General features: G+C 44.7%; 2 protein-coding genes across 12 annotated transcripts in view; one reads left to right on the top strand and one right to left on the bottom strand.

Annotated features, from left to right (window-relative positions):
* Positions 1-4,209, bottom strand: part of RPN2 (ribophorin II) — a 62,255-nt gene extending 58,046 nt beyond the window's left edge. Inside the window, exon 1 of one of the 2 annotated variants that reach the window (XM_003831906.5) lies at positions 3,888-4,209. In XM_003831906.5, coding sequence (XP_003831954.3) covers positions 3,888-3,900 — 13 coding nt within the window. In that variant the 5' untranslated portion in view covers positions 3,901-4,209. The remainder of the gene's footprint in view (positions 1-3,887) is intronic. The other variant, XM_008957286.3, reaches the window with a different exon arrangement.
* The window catches only part of MROH8 (maestro heat like repeat family member 8), a 77,930-nt gene continuing 65,311 nt past the window's right edge, over positions 3,570-16,188 (top strand). For 5 of the 10 annotated variants that reach the window (XM_063600858.1, XM_055104839.2, XM_063600860.1 and 2 more), the window contains exons 1-4: positions 3,581-4,034; positions 9,141-9,262; positions 11,212-11,357; positions 15,025-15,147. In XM_063600858.1, coding sequence (XP_063456928.1) covers positions 3,748-4,034; positions 9,141-9,262; positions 11,212-11,357; positions 15,025-15,147 — 678 coding nt within the window. In that variant the 5' untranslated portion in view covers positions 3,581-3,747. Of the gene's footprint in view, positions 4,035-9,140; positions 9,263-11,211; positions 11,358-15,024; positions 15,148-16,188 lie in introns of all 10 variants that reach the window. The other 5 variants (XM_055104840.2, XM_003831905.6, XM_008957287.5 and 2 more) reach the window with 4 other exon arrangements.

The raw sequence follows: 16,188 nt of genomic DNA, 5'->3' as shown, positions 1-16,188 counted from the left end.
AAATCTTAGAATAATGACTGGCACATAACAAGTGCTATACCAATGTTAGCTACTACTTCTAATACTATTATTATTGTTGTTCTTACATCCACTCATAGAAATCTGTACTTCTCTGTGGAATTTTCTACAACTTTAACAGTGTAATGTCTGATTTCTCTGCTAAACTGTAAGTTCCATGAGGATAAAGACTGCTTCTTTTGTTCATCCCAGTATTTCCAAGTCTTGCACACTGCCTGGCACATAGTTACTGAATAAATATTTGCTGAATAAATGGAAAGAAAAATTAATCCCCATCTATGATGCCCCAGGGGACAGGAAGCTGCAGGAGTGGTACATTTCTACTTCATTTATTTAAAAAAACAAAACAAAAAACACTTTTGAATGGGATGCTTCTTGATAAAGTGCATTGTCTGGCACCCAAGTAACAGCAGTAACAAATAATCACTAGGCTAACATGAGTGGCCCTAAATCCTTTGCCTTTAGTGTTAAATTAAGCTTGAACTAGAATCCTTGAAAAAAGGCACTATTGGCCAGTGGCAGTGGCTCACTTCTGTAATCCCAACACTTTGGGAGGCTGAGGCGGGCGGACGCTTGAGCCCAGGAGTTCAAGACTAGACCAGGCGACATGGCGAAACCCTTTCTCAACAAAAAAGAAAATACAAAAATTAGCCAGGCATGGTGGCGTGTGCCTGTAGTCCCAGCTACTCGGGAGGCTGAGGTAGGAGGATCACTTGAGCCCAGGAGGTTGAGACTGCAGTGAACTATGATCGCATCATGGCACTCCAACCTGGGTGAAAAAGAGAGAACCTGTCTCAAAAAAATAAAAGACAGCCGGGCGCAGTAGCTTACGCCTGTAATCCCAGCACTTTGGGAGGCCGAGGTGGGCAGATCACTTGAGGTCAGGAGTTCAAGACCAGCCTGGCCAACATGGTGAAACCCTGTCTCTACTAAAAAGACAAAAATTAGCCGGGTGTGATGGTGGGTGCCTGTAATCCAAACTACTTGGGAGGCTGAGGCAGGAGAATCACTTAAACCCAGGAGGCAGAAGTTGCAGTGAGCCGAGATCGCACCACTGCACTCCAGCCTGGGTGACAGAGTGAGACTCCATCTCAAAAAAAATAAAAATAAATAAATAAAATTAAATTAAAAAAAGAAAAAATCTATCACGTGGTGTATTCATCAAATGTATACTGAGCTACTATGTGCCACACACTACTTTAGGTGTTAAAAATACAGCAGGAAACAAAAGAAACAAAACTCCCACCCTCAAAGAGCTTCTATTCTAGTGACGAAAGACATCACATGAAATAAGAACATTATTTATCACATTAGAAAGTAAGTGCTATGGAAAAAAATAAAGTACAGAAGAGATATTTGGGAAGGGCTGCATTTTAAATACGGTAGTCTATGAAGGACTAAGAAATAAACATATTGAGTACAGACCTGAAGAAGAAGCAAGTCATAAAGATATCTGGTGGGAAACTATGCTAAGAAGAAAAACCCAATATGGCCAGGCGCAGTGGCTCACACCTCTAACCCCAGCACTTTGGGAGGCCAAGGCAGGGGGATCACCTGAGGTCGGGAGTTCAAGACAAACCTGGCCAACATGGTGAAACCCCATGTCTACTAAAAATACAAAACATGAGCCAGACATGGTGACTTGGCCTGTAATCCCAGCTACTAGGGAGGCTGAAGCACGACAATCACTTGATCTAGGAAGCAGAGTGGGCAGTGAGCTGAGATCCTGCCACTGCACTCCAGCCTGGGGCTCTATCTCCAAAAAAAAAAATAAGAAAAGAAAAACCAAATGCAAACATTCTGAATCAGGAGTATGTACACATACGGTGTTTTGTGAGATCAGCAAGGACAGTACAGCTTGAGTGGAATAAGCAAAGGGTAAGAAGTAGATGAGGTAACAGAGGTAGCAGAGGACAAATCCAGAGGGCCTTGTATACCACCGTAGTGGAAGCTACTGGAAAGTTCTTTTTTTTTTTTTTAGACAGAGTCTCACTCTGTTGCCAGGCTGGAGTGTAGCAGCGCGATCTTGGCTCACTGCAGCCTCCGCCTCCCGGGTTCAAGCGATTCTCCTGCCTCAGCCTCCCAAGTAGCTGAGACTACAGGCACGTGCCACCATGCCCAGCTAATTTTTGTCTTTTTAGTAGAGACGGGGTTTCACCATGTTGGCCAGGATGGTCTTGATCTCTTGACCTCGTGATCCGCCCGCCTCAGCCTCCCAAAGTGCTGGGATTACAGGCGTGAGCTACCGCACCCGGCTGGAGACCACTGGAAAGTTCTAAGCAGAGGAGCGATTTGACTTACACTCTAATGGTATTACTGTGTTGAGAATAAACAATACTGTGTGGAGAACAGACCATGCAGGTGCAAGGACAGAGCAGGGGACACCAGTTGGGAGACTACCGCCATAATCCAAGCCAGAAGATGATGGTGGCCCAAACCAGGGCAACAGCAGTGAACATGATGAGAAGTGATGAGAGTTAGTCTGGCTAGAATTCAAAGTCAAAGCCTATCAGAAACTGCTAATGGACAGAAAGACCTAAGAGAGAGCGGAATCAAGATACAAATGCTGAATCCCCAATGCCTTGTGCACAGGCAGGTACCCAATATATGAAGATCTAGTGAATGGCTGCGACTAGCATTTTCCCACCTAGACCGTAAATTCCCCTAAAACAGCACCCGTGTCAGAATCCTAATCTTCTCACTCCATGTTAACGAGAGCAGTAACTTTTCTGACTAAAAGTTGAGCACTTAATATGTTAGGTATGCCCACGCTATGCTGTGCTTTGCACACACCAAATCATTAAATCCTCACAACATCTAAGTAAGGTGGCTATTTTCTGCATTTCACAGACCAGGAAAGTAAGGCTCAGAAGTAGTTACCTGCCCTAGGACACATCACTGAAAATCAAACTTCAGGCAATTTGAATCCAAAGTCTGCTTTTAACCACTTTACTATCCTGAACTTCTCAAATAATGAAACGGTGAGCCACTGACTCATTCATGTGTCACCCTGGGCAAGTAAGTTCCCTTCCGTGGGATTCCAACTTCTCATCTGTCAAATGGTAGTAACAAGAGTACATGCTTCCAAAGTTACGATGAGGCTACATGAAATTCCACCCTGCACAGCGTCTACTCAGTAACTTCCAATGCAGTTAACTTAGTTCTTACCTAGGGCCATGCCCTGTTCTAAACTAAGCACGAAGATTATTTCACTTAATAGAGCAACTCAACGAGGCAGATAACGTGACTAATTTGACTAACTTACTTTACAGATGAGAAACTGAGGTGTAGAGGGGTTAAGTAACCTGCTTTGGGTTACACAATGAATACGTGGCCGACTGCAAGTTTGCACCTAGAGTGTCACTTGAGAACTTATGCTCCAGGCTCCCAGAGAGAAGTGAGGGTTTTCTTTGCCCCTTTCACTGAATGGGAAACTACAGGCCAAAGAAGGACAATCTGCCCAAAACCTCATACGGAGTAAGGGGCAGCGCCAGGACCAGAACCTTAGGCCACCTGGCCCAGAAGCCCGCGCGAGTGAAATGAATGAGTGAGGTCAGGCCTAGGCTAAGCGCGTCCGCGGTCCCCACGGCTGAGCCTCGGGGCGACCCGTAGCTCCGCGCTGCACCCCTCCCCCAGGCACCAACCCCGCCAGGTCGCGGGCACTCCCACCAGCTCGCAGCCCTCCTTCGGACCCTCGATCCGAGAGCGCCACAGCCAGAGCTTGTGCCCATGCCCCTGTCCCGCAGGGGAAGGGGATCCCGCCTGGCCGGCTCTCGAGCGGCGACTAGTAACCTCCCGCGGGCGACAGCCCTCTCCCCAAAGAGTGCTGGCCGGGGGGCCCTGTCTATAAGCCACGCGCAACTCCTCACCCGGCGGCGCCATTCCTCCGAGCAGGTCCCGCCGGAGTCCGAGCCGCGGGCTGACTTCCGCTCGGGAAAGTGGCTCCAAGAGCCCGCCACAGGGGACGCCAGGGACTCGCGGCAGGCTCTGCGGGCCAGGATGAGTTCTAAGCACAGGTCAGTGTCCGCGGCCCCGCTGAGCTTCGACGCTTCCAGCAGCCGCGGCCGGGATCCCAGTCCTCCCGCTCACAGGGCCTTGCAGTTCCCGAGGACAGACCCGCCTCTCCCCCGCGCCCAGGCCCACTTGGAACCGACCGTCTCGCAACGCTCCTATTCCGGGAGCTACCGGGACGCGGTTGGGCCAGGTCTCGGGGTGGGCCCGAGACGGGGCCGCTTCTGATTGGCATGTCTGCTGTCACTCACTCGTCTTTCTGCTGCCCGGCCCATTTTAAAGGAACAGGAAGGGTCTCGTCGGGAGGGGATAGCTTAGAAGGGATTTTTTTTTCCTCTTTAGAAAATTGTGGCAGTTTCTGGCCGGGCGCAGTGGCTCACGTCTGTAATCCCAGAACTTTGGGAGGCCGAGGCGGGCGCATTACCTGAGGTGAGGAGTTCGAGATCAGCCTGGGCAACACGGTGAAACCCCGTCTCTACTAAAAATACAAAATTAGCCGGGCGTGGTCACACATGCCTGTAATCCCAGCTACTCGGTTGTCTGAGACAGGAGAATCGCTTGGACCTGGGAGGCGGAGGATGCGGTGAGCCGAGATCGCGCCATTGCACTCCAGCCTGGGCAACGAGTAAATCTCCGTCTCACCAAAAAAAAAAAGAAAAAGAAAATTATGTCAGTTTTTTCCAAAGATTATCACTGGGGTTGTTAATAACTGACCTACGAGTGACGTTTTATCTGATTTGCAGAGCAATGCAGTGACTCATAGAGAACATATTAGGCCAGTTTTACAGGCTCAACATGGAGGTGGCTCATACAGGAACACCGCTCTAATAACTAGCGCCAACTACTGAATGTTTACAGTATAACCTGACACTGTGCCGAACGCTCTACAAGCATTATTTCTTTTCTTTCCTTTTTTATTGATACGGGATCTTGCTCTGTCGCCCAGGCTGGAGTGCAGTGGTGCGATCACAGCTTACTGCAGCCTCGACATCCTGGGCTCAAGCAATCTTCCCTCCCGCCTCAGCCTCCGGAGTAGCTGGGACTGCTGCCTTGCGACACCACGCCCAGCTAATCTTTAAAATTATTTTTGGTAGATACCGCATCTCACTTTGTTGCCCAGGCTGGTCTGGAACTCGGGCTCAAAGGATCCTTTGGCCTTAGCGTCCCAAAGTGCTGAGATTACAGGCTAATCCCATTTTAAAGAGAAGGAAACAGATTTGAACCTAGGCAGCTGACTCCAGAATCTGTGCTTTTAACTACAGTTTTATGAACATATAAAGTATGCACAATATCACTCTTATTAACGTTATTATTGTCCCAAATGTTATCCCGCATGGGAGAGAGTCAGTTCTTTCTGTGTCTGTTATGATAGCCACTAGCCTTATGTGGATATTTAAATTTGAATTTAAATGGATTAAAATTAAGTAAAATTTAAAATTCAGTCTCTCATTTGTACTAGCCACATTTCAAGTGCTCAGTAGCCACAGATAGCTAGTGGATATCAGATTGGACCACTCAAAATTATAGGACATCTTCATTATTGCAGAAAGTTCCATTGGGCAGTGTTGATGTAGAATATATAAAGAATTCTCCCAGCTCAAGAATAAGACAACCAACCAGTGGTGTGCTGGAGCTGTCTCATGCTATCTTGAGAGTCTATTGTTAAATTTGCAGTAATTTTGCAAATTGGTTAAATACAGCCATTTAGAAAATTATATCAATTTAGGATGAAATAAAGTATATTGAAAACAAAACTCATTATTTCCTAATTATTTCACTACATTTTACGTTTTGTGTGCTTTTGTGGTTGCTTACATCTGTTGTAACTGTGTGGTGGAAATATATGATAGTATGCCATTGAACATCTCTTCCCAAGGTAGTATTGGTAGCTTGATTTTGGCCATGATGGGAGTATTTACACCACAGACTCAGCATATGCAGCCAGGAATGGTGGCTCAGTCTGTAATCCCAGAGCTTTTGGGAGGCTGAGGTAGGAGGATCAGTTGAGTCCAGGAGTTCGAGACCCACCTGGGCAACACAGCAAGACCTGCCTCTACAAAAAAAAAATTTTAATTAGCCAGGTGTGGTGTCTCGCATCTGTGGTCCTAGTGACTAGCTGTGGACCACAGATGGGAGCCACCACACCTGACTAATGAAAAAGAAAAAGACCAACAATAGCAAATGTTGGCAAGGATGTGGAGCAACAGGATCTCTCATATCCTGCTGATGGAAATGTAAAGTGGTACGACCATTTTGGAAACAGATTGACAGCTTCTTCGTTGTTTGTTTGTTTGTTTTGAGACAAAGTCTCCCTCTGTCACCCAGGCTGGAGTGCAATGGCACAATCTCAGTTCACTGCAACTTCCGTCTCCTGGGTTCGAGCGATTCTCGTGTCTCAGCCTCCCGAGTAGCTGGGATTACAGGCACGCGCCACACTGCCTGGCTGAATTTTTTTGTATTTTTAGTAGAGACGGGGTTTCACCATGTTGGCCAGGCTGGTCTCAAACTCCTGACCTCAAGTGATCCACCCACCTCAGCCTCCCAAAGTGCTGGGATTACAGGCGTGAGCCACTAGCAGTGGTTGTTTTTTACGAGGCAAGGTCTCCATCTGTCGTTCAGGCTGGAATACAGTGATGGAATCATAGCTCACTGCCGCCTTCACCTCCTGGACTCTAGGACCCTCTTGCCTTGGCTTCCTGAGTAACTGGGACTACAGGCACATGCCACCACCCCCAGCTAATTTTTTGTAGAGACCGGATTTTGCTATGTTACCCAGGCTTGTCTCAAACTCTTGGTATCAGGCAATCCTTTCGCCTTAGCCTCCCAAAGGCACTGGGAATACAGGCATGAGACACAACACGTGGCCAGGCAGCATCTTAAGAAGTCAGTTACACAATCTACCACACAACCCAACCATTCTGCTCCTAGAGGGTTTCTTTGTTTTTAATGAACTCATTTTTTATTAAAGAAATACATGCATACAGGACAGAGTTCAAACTTTATTGGTTTGGGGTGTCCTTCCAAAATTGTTTTATTGGCTGGGCGCGGTGGCTCATGCCTGTAATCCCCACACTTCGGGAGGCCAAAGTGGGCAGATCACCTGAGGTCAGGAGTTTGAGACCAGCCTGGCCAACATGACGAAACCCTGTCTCTACTAAAAATATAAAAATTAGCCGGGCGTGGTGGCAGGCACCTGTAATCCCAGCTACTCAGAAGGCTGAGGCATGAGAATCACGTGAACCCAGGAGGCAGAGAGGTTGCAGTGAGCTGAGATTGCACCACTGCACTCCAGCCTGAGCGACAAAGTGAGACTCTGTGTCAAAAAAAAATAAAAATTAAAAATAATAAATAATTTTAAAAAATGAATTCCGTAAGTTGTGTTTTTGTTTCTTCTAGAGACAGGTTCTCTCTGTCAGTCAAGCTGGAGTGCAGTGGTGCCATCATAGCTTAAACTCTGCAGTCTTAAACTCCTGGGCTCAAGGGATCATCTTGCCTCAGCCTCCTGAGTAGCTAGGACTACAGGCACATGCCACCACACCTAGCTAATTTTTTACTTTTTTTTTCTTTTTTTTGAGATGGAGTCTCACTCTGTCACCTGGGCTGGAGTACAGTGGTGCAACCACGGCTCACTGCAAGCTCCACCTCCCGGGTTCACGCCATTCTCCTGCCTCAGCCTCCCGAGTAGCTGGGACTACAGGCGCCAGCCACCATGCCTGGCTAATTTTTTTGTATTTTTTTTTTAGTAGAGATGGGGTTTCACCCTGTTAGCCAGGATGGTCTCAATCTCCTGAACTCATGATCCGCCCTCCTCAGCCTCCCAAAGTGCTGGGATTACAGGTGTGAGCCACCACTCCTGGCCAATTTTTTACTTTTTTGTAGAGATGAGGTCTCACTGTGTTGCCCAGGCTAGTCTCGAAGTCCTGAGCTCAAGCAGTCCTCCCACTTCAACCTCCCAAAATGCTGAGATTACAGAGTGAGCCACCATACCCAGCCTCCGTAAGTTTTTTTTTCATGTATGCCAACATTTGTGTGTGTGTGTTTCTGTGTGTATACACATATTACTTTTGTGAAAATATTGTTTTGTTTTAATGAAAAGTGTCATATCCATTGTTTGACAGCTTGCTTTTTCATTCATGAATCTATGCTAAACATTCAGTAAATAGAGACCTGCTCAATCATTTACTCTGCCAATAATTGTTGAGCACTTCTGTATGTCACTGTTCTAGACTCCTGGGATACATTCATGAACAAAGCAGCCAAAGATTCTTGCCCTCATGAAGCTTACATTTTAGCAGGAGGAAATAAATGACAAACAATGAACATCATAAATACGTGAAAGATATATTGGAAGGTGTTACGTGCTATGGTAAAAAGAAAAAGTAGGAAAGGGTAAGGAAGATAGAGGGAGTTTGGTGAGGTGTTCTACCTCAATCTGGTTTTTTTGGTGGGTTTGTTTGTTTTTTGAGATGGAGTCTTGCTATGTCACCCAGGCTGGAGTGCAATGGCACAATCTCGGCTCACTACAACCTCCACCTCCCAGTTGAAGTGATTCTCCTGCCTCAGTCTCCCGAGTAGCTGGGATTACAGGCATGTGCCACCACGCCCAGCTATTTTTTGTATTTTTAGTAGAGACCAGGTTTTGCCATGTTGGCCAGGCTGGTCTTGAACTCCTGATCTCAGGTGATCTGCCCGCCTCAGCCTCCCAAAGTGCTGGGATTACAGGCGTGAGCCACCTGCACCCAGCATTGTTTTTAACAGCAGCATAGTATTTCTTACCTATCCATTCACTCCTAATGAGACTGACAACATGCTAGGTAGGTACTGGGGATACAAGTGTGACCATGTAGACGAGGGTTCTCTCTAATGGAGTTTATAGTCTGATAGGAGACAGTCAAACAAATAAACCCAAATGAGCAAGGTAATTGTAGGTGGTGGTTAAATACTATGAAAAAAATAAGGTAACTGTGGGGCCAGGATGGTGGGAGCTACTTAATCTAGATTGGTGATGAATAAATGCCTCTCTCAGAAAGTGACATTGAGGCTTTCAAATAAATGATGAGACAGAAGCAGTCCTGGAAAACTAATTTTTCGCATCTCCTCTTTATTCCTAGGATCTGTAGTCAGGAAGAAGTAGTGATCCCCTGTGCCTATGACAGTGATTCAGAAAGTGTGGATTTGGAGCTGAGCAACTTAGAGACTATTAAAAAAGGCTCAAGTAGCATTGAACTGACAGGTAAAAAGGAGAAAGGACTAGAAAGGGGAGGGGAGGGGAAAAGAGAATCTATTTTCAACTCAGGCCAAGAGGTATTGATTGAGTACTTGCTGGGTGACCAGCCCTTGACTAGACTTTGATGATGAATTTGGTCCCTGACTTTGAGACCTTGAAATACAGTTGGCAAAATAAGATGAGATACATGGTTCGTGATGTCCAGGAAACTAAGGTTGGTCCTGAGACAGTTCTGCAGAAAAGTGTGAGTGCTTGAGGGATTCTGAGGAGGGAAAGGGCAGTGTGGGATTCCTTGGAGTGGGAGGACTTTATGCAGAAGGTAAGATCTGGATTGGGCTTCAGAATAACTTTCATTCTACAAAACATGTATTGAGTACCAGGAGCTGGGAATACAACAGTAGACATGACCAACATGGTCACTGCCCTCATAGAACTTACATTATTGTGCAGAAAAGAGACCAAAAAGAATAAACAGACAGTCACTGAAGTAACTACAACTTGTAGTAAGCAGTATGGAAGAACAGGCTGAGACAAAAATAAGGGCAATAGGAACCTACTTGAAACTCTGGTTGTCAGAGAACACCTGTATGAGACCATGAGTGCTATTTAAACCTGAAGGAGGCTTGAAAGATGTGAGAGTAACTCATGTGAGTATAGGGAGTACTACAGATAGATGGGGACAGCATGTGCATGACACAGGAAAGATCCTGGTGTGTTTGAAGCTACCTTCATTCATTCATACATTCATTCAGCAAATACTTAATGAAGCCCTCCTGTGCTCTAAGCTTAATCTAGCAGCTGGAGATATAGCATCGAACAGAACAGACACAGTATACCTATGGATGAACAGGCAAATGGAATTCAGTGCAATCAGTGTGATGGGGGTGGGAGAGCCAGAGTGGATACAGAGCGGTTTATTAGTGACTTGGGGATACTTAGCCAAAATAGGCAAAAAGGGCATACACGAAAGGCATCCTGGAGCTGAGACTTGAAGGATGAGTAGGAGTTAGCAAGGCAAAGATAGGTAAGGGAAGGTGGGGGAGAAGAAGGAGAAAAATGCAGGCAGAAGGAACAGCCTGTGCACAGATCAGAATGAGAACATGGCTTCAATTATTGCAATTAGTGGATGATAGGAATATGGCAGGAAGTGGGTAGAGTTTACTGAAGAGGCATTCAAGAAATCAAAAAGAATGCAAAAGTAGAGTGGTGGCCGGGCACGGTGGCTCACATCTGTAATCCCAGCATTTTGGGAGGCTGAGGTGGGTGGATCACCTGAGGTCAGGAGTTCGAGACCTTGCTTGGCCAACATAGCGAAATCCCGTCTCTACTAAAAATACGAAAATTACCTGGGGGTGGTGGCATGTGCCTGTAATTCCAGCTACTTGGGAATCTGAGGCACAAGAATCGCTTGAACCCAGGAGGCAGAGGTTGCAGTGAGCCAAGATCACGCCACTGTACTCCAGCCTGAGCGACAAGAGTGAGACTCTTGTCTCAAAAAAAAAATAGAAAGAATGGTAAAAATCTTCAGATGAAAGATGTGTTAAGGGGGAAATACTTCTGGGATCAGTTCTTTGCATGTATTACCTCATTTAATTCTTATAATAACCCTGTTTTACAGAAAAGGAAACTTAGGTTTCAGGAGGCAAACTAGCTTGATAAAGGTCATACAAGTAGTAAGTGGTAGAGCCAAGATTCAAACTAGTCTCAAACTGAGATTTAAAGTCCATAGTCTTAACCATTCTGCTACAGTGCAGTCCCAAAGGTTTTTTGTAGCTTAGGAGGCCCTTAGAGAACACTGAATTTATTATTGAGAAAACTGAGTCTAGGAGACAGGATGGGACTTGGTTAAGGTCATAGAGCAAGTAGTAAAGGTGAGAGCCAGAGGTACTCCCCACTAAACCTTATCACTTTACACAGTACGGAGGCATCATCCAGTGTCTTTCTTTCAATGTTAGACTTGGACATCCCTGACATCCCTGGACTCCATTGTGAGCCCCTGTCACATAGCCCCAGACACCTGACCCAACAGGACCCGCTCAGTGAGGCCATTGTTGAGAAACTGATCCAGTCCATCCAGAAGGTTTTCAATGGTGAGCTAAAGGTATGCACAAGCAATTTTTATGAGTTATCCATTTTAACAAATATTTTAAACATATTATTTCTTGATTATACAAATAATTTTATATTATAGGTTATAAAACATGTTTATGTTTTATATTTATAATACATATATTTACATATACTTATAAATTATACTTACATATATAATTATGAAATTAATGTAAAAACAAAGAAAACCTTAATAAAAATTAAAAGCTAATCTTCCCTAATTCCAATCTCAAATAACTACTTCTGACATTCGGTTTATATTTTTTTAGACTTTTTTTTTTTTTTTTTTTTTTTTTTTCTGAGACAGTGTCTCACTCTGTCGCCCAGGCTGGAGTGCAGTGGCACGATCTCAGCTCACTGCAACCTCTGCCTCCCGGGTTCAAGTGATTCTCTTGCCTCAGCCTCCTGAGTAGCTGGGATTACAGGCACGTGCCACCATTGCCCAGCTAATTTTTGTATTTTTAGTAGAGATGGGTTTCACCATGTTGACCAAGCAGGTCTTGAACTCTTGACCTCAAGCAATCCACATGCCTTGGCCTCCCAAAGTGCTGGGATTACAGGCATGAGCCGCTGTGCCTGGTCCTCTATGGCTTTTAAATCCCATTCACCCAATCAACAAGTAATGAATAAACAGCTACCATTTATAAGGCACTATGCTAGACGCAGGGAAGAAGTTGGAGTAGTAAGATTAAAGACTGTTCACACATAAACAAACTGGGCCACAAACAGACCGAGACCCTGTCTCAAAAAATATAATACTATTCAGCAATTAAAGGAGGGAACTATCGATACAACAGCAAAGATGAATCGCAGAGGCATTGTGTTGAGTGAAAGAAACCAATCAGAAAAGGTTACAGACTGTATGATTCCAGTTGTGTGACATTCTTGAAAAGACAAAACCATGGTGATGGAGAACAGATTAGTGATTCCTAGGAATTAGGGTGGGGAGAGGGTGTGACTAAAAAGGGATAGCAGGAGAGAAATTTAGGGGATGGTGGAACTGTTCGTATCCTGATTGTGGTGATGGTTACACATGTGTATGTGTGTGTTATAACACATGGAACCACATGCTTCCTGCCGAAATCAGTTTTACTGTATGATACATTTTTAAAAATCATGTTGTCACTTTGTACCGCATAAATATATACAACCATAATTTGTCAATTTACCAAAACACACACACACACACATACACATACACACAAAACCACACAGAGCCTCCACTGGAAGGAGGATGAGGGAAACTTCAGGAATGCTGGTAATAATCTGTTGCTGGCTACAGGGTGTTTTTTGGTTTGTGAAAATCCACCAAACTGTACATTTTCTTTACGTAGAATACCAATGAAAAATAAAAATAAAACATTTAAAGCCAACATGTTGGCCTTCACTTTTGACTTCAGCTAATCCTTATACTTCATATCAGCATGGTTTTCTTTCGATTTCTTTGTAGTTAATGAAGGGCTTGGATTGCTGCCATAAATTGAAACAAAAAAGCCCATTACCTGCCTTGAGCTGATTCCACAGTCAGTCAGGGAAATAGATTAATAAGAAGGTCATTATGTCAGAGTATCGCAAGTGCCATGATAGCAATTTATTCATGTGGTTTGTAGATACACTTAGAAAGGACACTGGACCAGCCAGGCGCAGTGGCTCACACCTGTAATCCCAGCACTTTGGTAGGCCAAGGTGGGCAGATCACGAGGTCAGGAGTGCAACACCAGCCTGGCTAACATGGTGAAACCCCCATCTCTACTAAAGATACAAAAAATTAGCCGGGCATGGTGGCAGGTGCCTGTAATCCCAGCTACTTGGGAGGCTGAGACAGGAGAATAGCTTGAACCTGGGAGGCGGAGGTTGCAGTGAGCCAAGATCATGCCATTGCACTCCAGCCTGGGCAATGGGGTGAGACTCTGTCTCAAAAGAAAGGACACTGGACCCTGCTTCAGGAGCAAATGCATTCTCCAAGTCTTAAGATATATAGAGATTTTTTTTTTCTTTTTTGAGACAGAGTCTTGCTCTGTCACCCAAGCTATAGTGCAGTGGTGCGATTTTGGCTCATTGCAACCTCCGTCTCCCAGGTTCAAACACACCTATAGTCCCAACTACTCAGGAGGCTGAAGTACAAGGATCCCATGAGCCCAGGAGATGTAGACTGCAGTGAGCGGTGATCACGCCACTGCACTCCAGCCTGGATGACAGAGCGAGACCCTGTCTTAAAAAAAAAAAAAAAAGGTTCTATGATAAATAGGAATTTTATATATATATGTATGTATGTATAATTAGAAAAGAGGCCGGGTGCAGTGGCTCACGCCTGTAATCCCAGCATTTTGGGAGGCCAAGGCAGGCAGATCATCTGAGGTCAGGAGTTCGAGACCAGCCTGGCCAAGATGATAAAACCCCATCTCTACTAAAAATACAAAAATTAGCTTGGTGTGGTGGTGCATGCCTGTAGTCCCAGCTACTTGGGAGGCTGTGGCAGGAGAATCACTTGAACCCAGGCGTACCACTGCAGTCCAGCCTGGGTGACAGAGCGAGACTCCATCTCAAAAAAAAAAGAAAAAGAAAAAGAAAAACAGAGGCCAGGCATGGTGGTTCTTACCTGTCATCCCGTCATCCCAGCACTTTGGGAAGCCAAGGCAAGTGGATCACTTGAGCTCAGGAGTTTGAGACCAGCTTGGGCAACATAATACAAATAATTAGCTGGACATGGTGGTGCGTGCCTGTGGTCCCAGCTAGTTGGGAGGCTGAGGCGGGAGGATTGCTTGAGCCCAGGAGGTTGAGGTTGCAGTGAGCTGAGATCGCACCACTGCACTCCAGCCTGGGTGACAGAGCGAGACTCCATGTCAAAATAATAATAATAATAATAATAATAGTAATAATAAAAAAGAAAAAGAGAATGTTAGTACTGAGAGATTTTATTCTTCCAATCAGAACTTGGATTTTAATAGGAAATTTTAAAGGCAAAATAATGAATTTTTAATGACATTGAAAGAACTAGAAGTAACAGAATCAGAGAGGTCACCTTTAGGAAGCTTTTTTTTTTTTTTTTTTTTTTTTGAGATGGGGTCTCACTCTGTCACCCAGGCTGGAGTGCAGTGGCACCATCTCAGCTCACTGCAACCTCCGCTTCCCAGGTTCAAGTGATTCTCATGCCTCAGCCTCCCAAGTAGCTGGGACTGCAGGCACAGGCACGCGCCACCACGCCTGGCTACTTTTTTGTATTTTTAGTAGAGACAGGGTTTCACCATGTTGGCCATGCTGGTCTGGAACTCCTGACCTCAGGTGATCTGTCCACCTCGGCCTCCCAAAGTGCTGGGATTACAGGCATGAGCCACCATGCCCAGCCTAGGAAGCTTAATCAGGCAACACTACACAGGACAGGCAGGTAGAAAAGCAAAGACTAAGAGTGGGGAAAGCCAGGATGGAACATGGAGCTGAGAGGAGAGCCGAGGTCTCAAAGCAAGGCAGGGCCAGTGGACAAGGAATTTCACTGAAATCTTCCGTAATTTACTCATTCTTTGTAATAAAAGACTGATATTGGGTTGAAAGAGATGTCAGATATTTAAAGCATTCCAAGAAACTTTTCAAAAACTCTCCACAGTTATTCAAATAAGATTATGACATATAATTGTATTTTTATCATTTTCCCACAAATTCAGGGTGAACTTGAAAAGCTGAAATTCCTAGGAGATCTGTCTTCTCTCAGCCAAGCTTTACCTTATGATGAAACCGCAAAATCATTCATTCACAGCCACATAGCAGACATTGTGCATACCTTAAATGTAAGTATTATGACCTTATCACAGATGATTGGGATCACACAAATTCAGTGACTTGGCCAAAGCATTTTTTAGTGGCTTCACCTATGTTATCAATTCACTTGAACTCTTCTAGTATCAGTATCTCCACATGGAGGAAAAATACTCATGGCCACCCCACACATGTAATCACCCTTGAAAACCAATTAAAAGAAGAGTAGAAAGGACAGGAACAGCATTTGAATTTCTCAGCAAGACCAATGCTACATTCTCATGGATCAAGCAGTAGTTCCCAGACAGTCCCCATAATCGTATGCCTAGGTTCAGGTGACAGCCCTGCCTTTTTATAGCTGTGAAACTGTAGGAAATTACTTCACTTCTCAATGCCTCAGTTTCCTCCCCTATAAAACAAGAATAGCTATATCTACTTCACAGAGCTATTGTGACCATTAAATTCAAAATAAATATAAGCCATGTCCATGGTACCTAACACACATGATCCACTTGAGAAACATGACTATATTATTGTTATCGTATTTTGTTCTATTTGTACTTACTCCAGCCACACTCTGCCACCAACTCATCCATTCATTCCCTCGTTAAGTGCCTGACAGTTCCAGGAACTGTCTTGGGAATTTGGGCTACAAAGACAAAGAAGACAAAATCCCTATTTATGCAGCCAAGCAAGGTATAATAAAATGTCACAGGAACTGTGACAAGTTTAAATAGGCATATGGGGGGCAGAGAGCAGAGAGTGAGTGGTCAGTTCCATGTCAAAGGATCCAGAAGGGCATTGCAAAGGAGCTGATGCGCTCAAGCAGGTACTTCTTGGTGTTTTAGTTTTCTCATCTATAAAATGTCTCCTTCAGTTTCTCTAAAGCTTTAAAATTCTGATGCTGAAATTTCTTACATACTCCAGGAATATGAGTAGTTCTTTCTCATATCACAGATCTATAAGGCTGATTAGACTGATAGCTTTATAATTCAAGGCTAACCAGCTAACAGTTTTAAGTAATGGACAGTTACCAAGGATCTTCTATATCCAAACACACTGTGGTGCTTTGA

Source organism: Pan paniscus, chromosome 21 (genome assembly GCF_029289425.2).
Source record: "Pan paniscus chromosome 21, NHGRI_mPanPan1-v2.0_pri, whole genome shotgun sequence".
Lineage (NCBI taxonomy): Eukaryota > Metazoa > Chordata > Mammalia > Primates > Hominidae > Pan > Pan paniscus.
The sequence above is the reverse complement of the archived record's forward strand: the minus strand, read 5'-3'. Positions and strand labels throughout refer to the sequence as shown.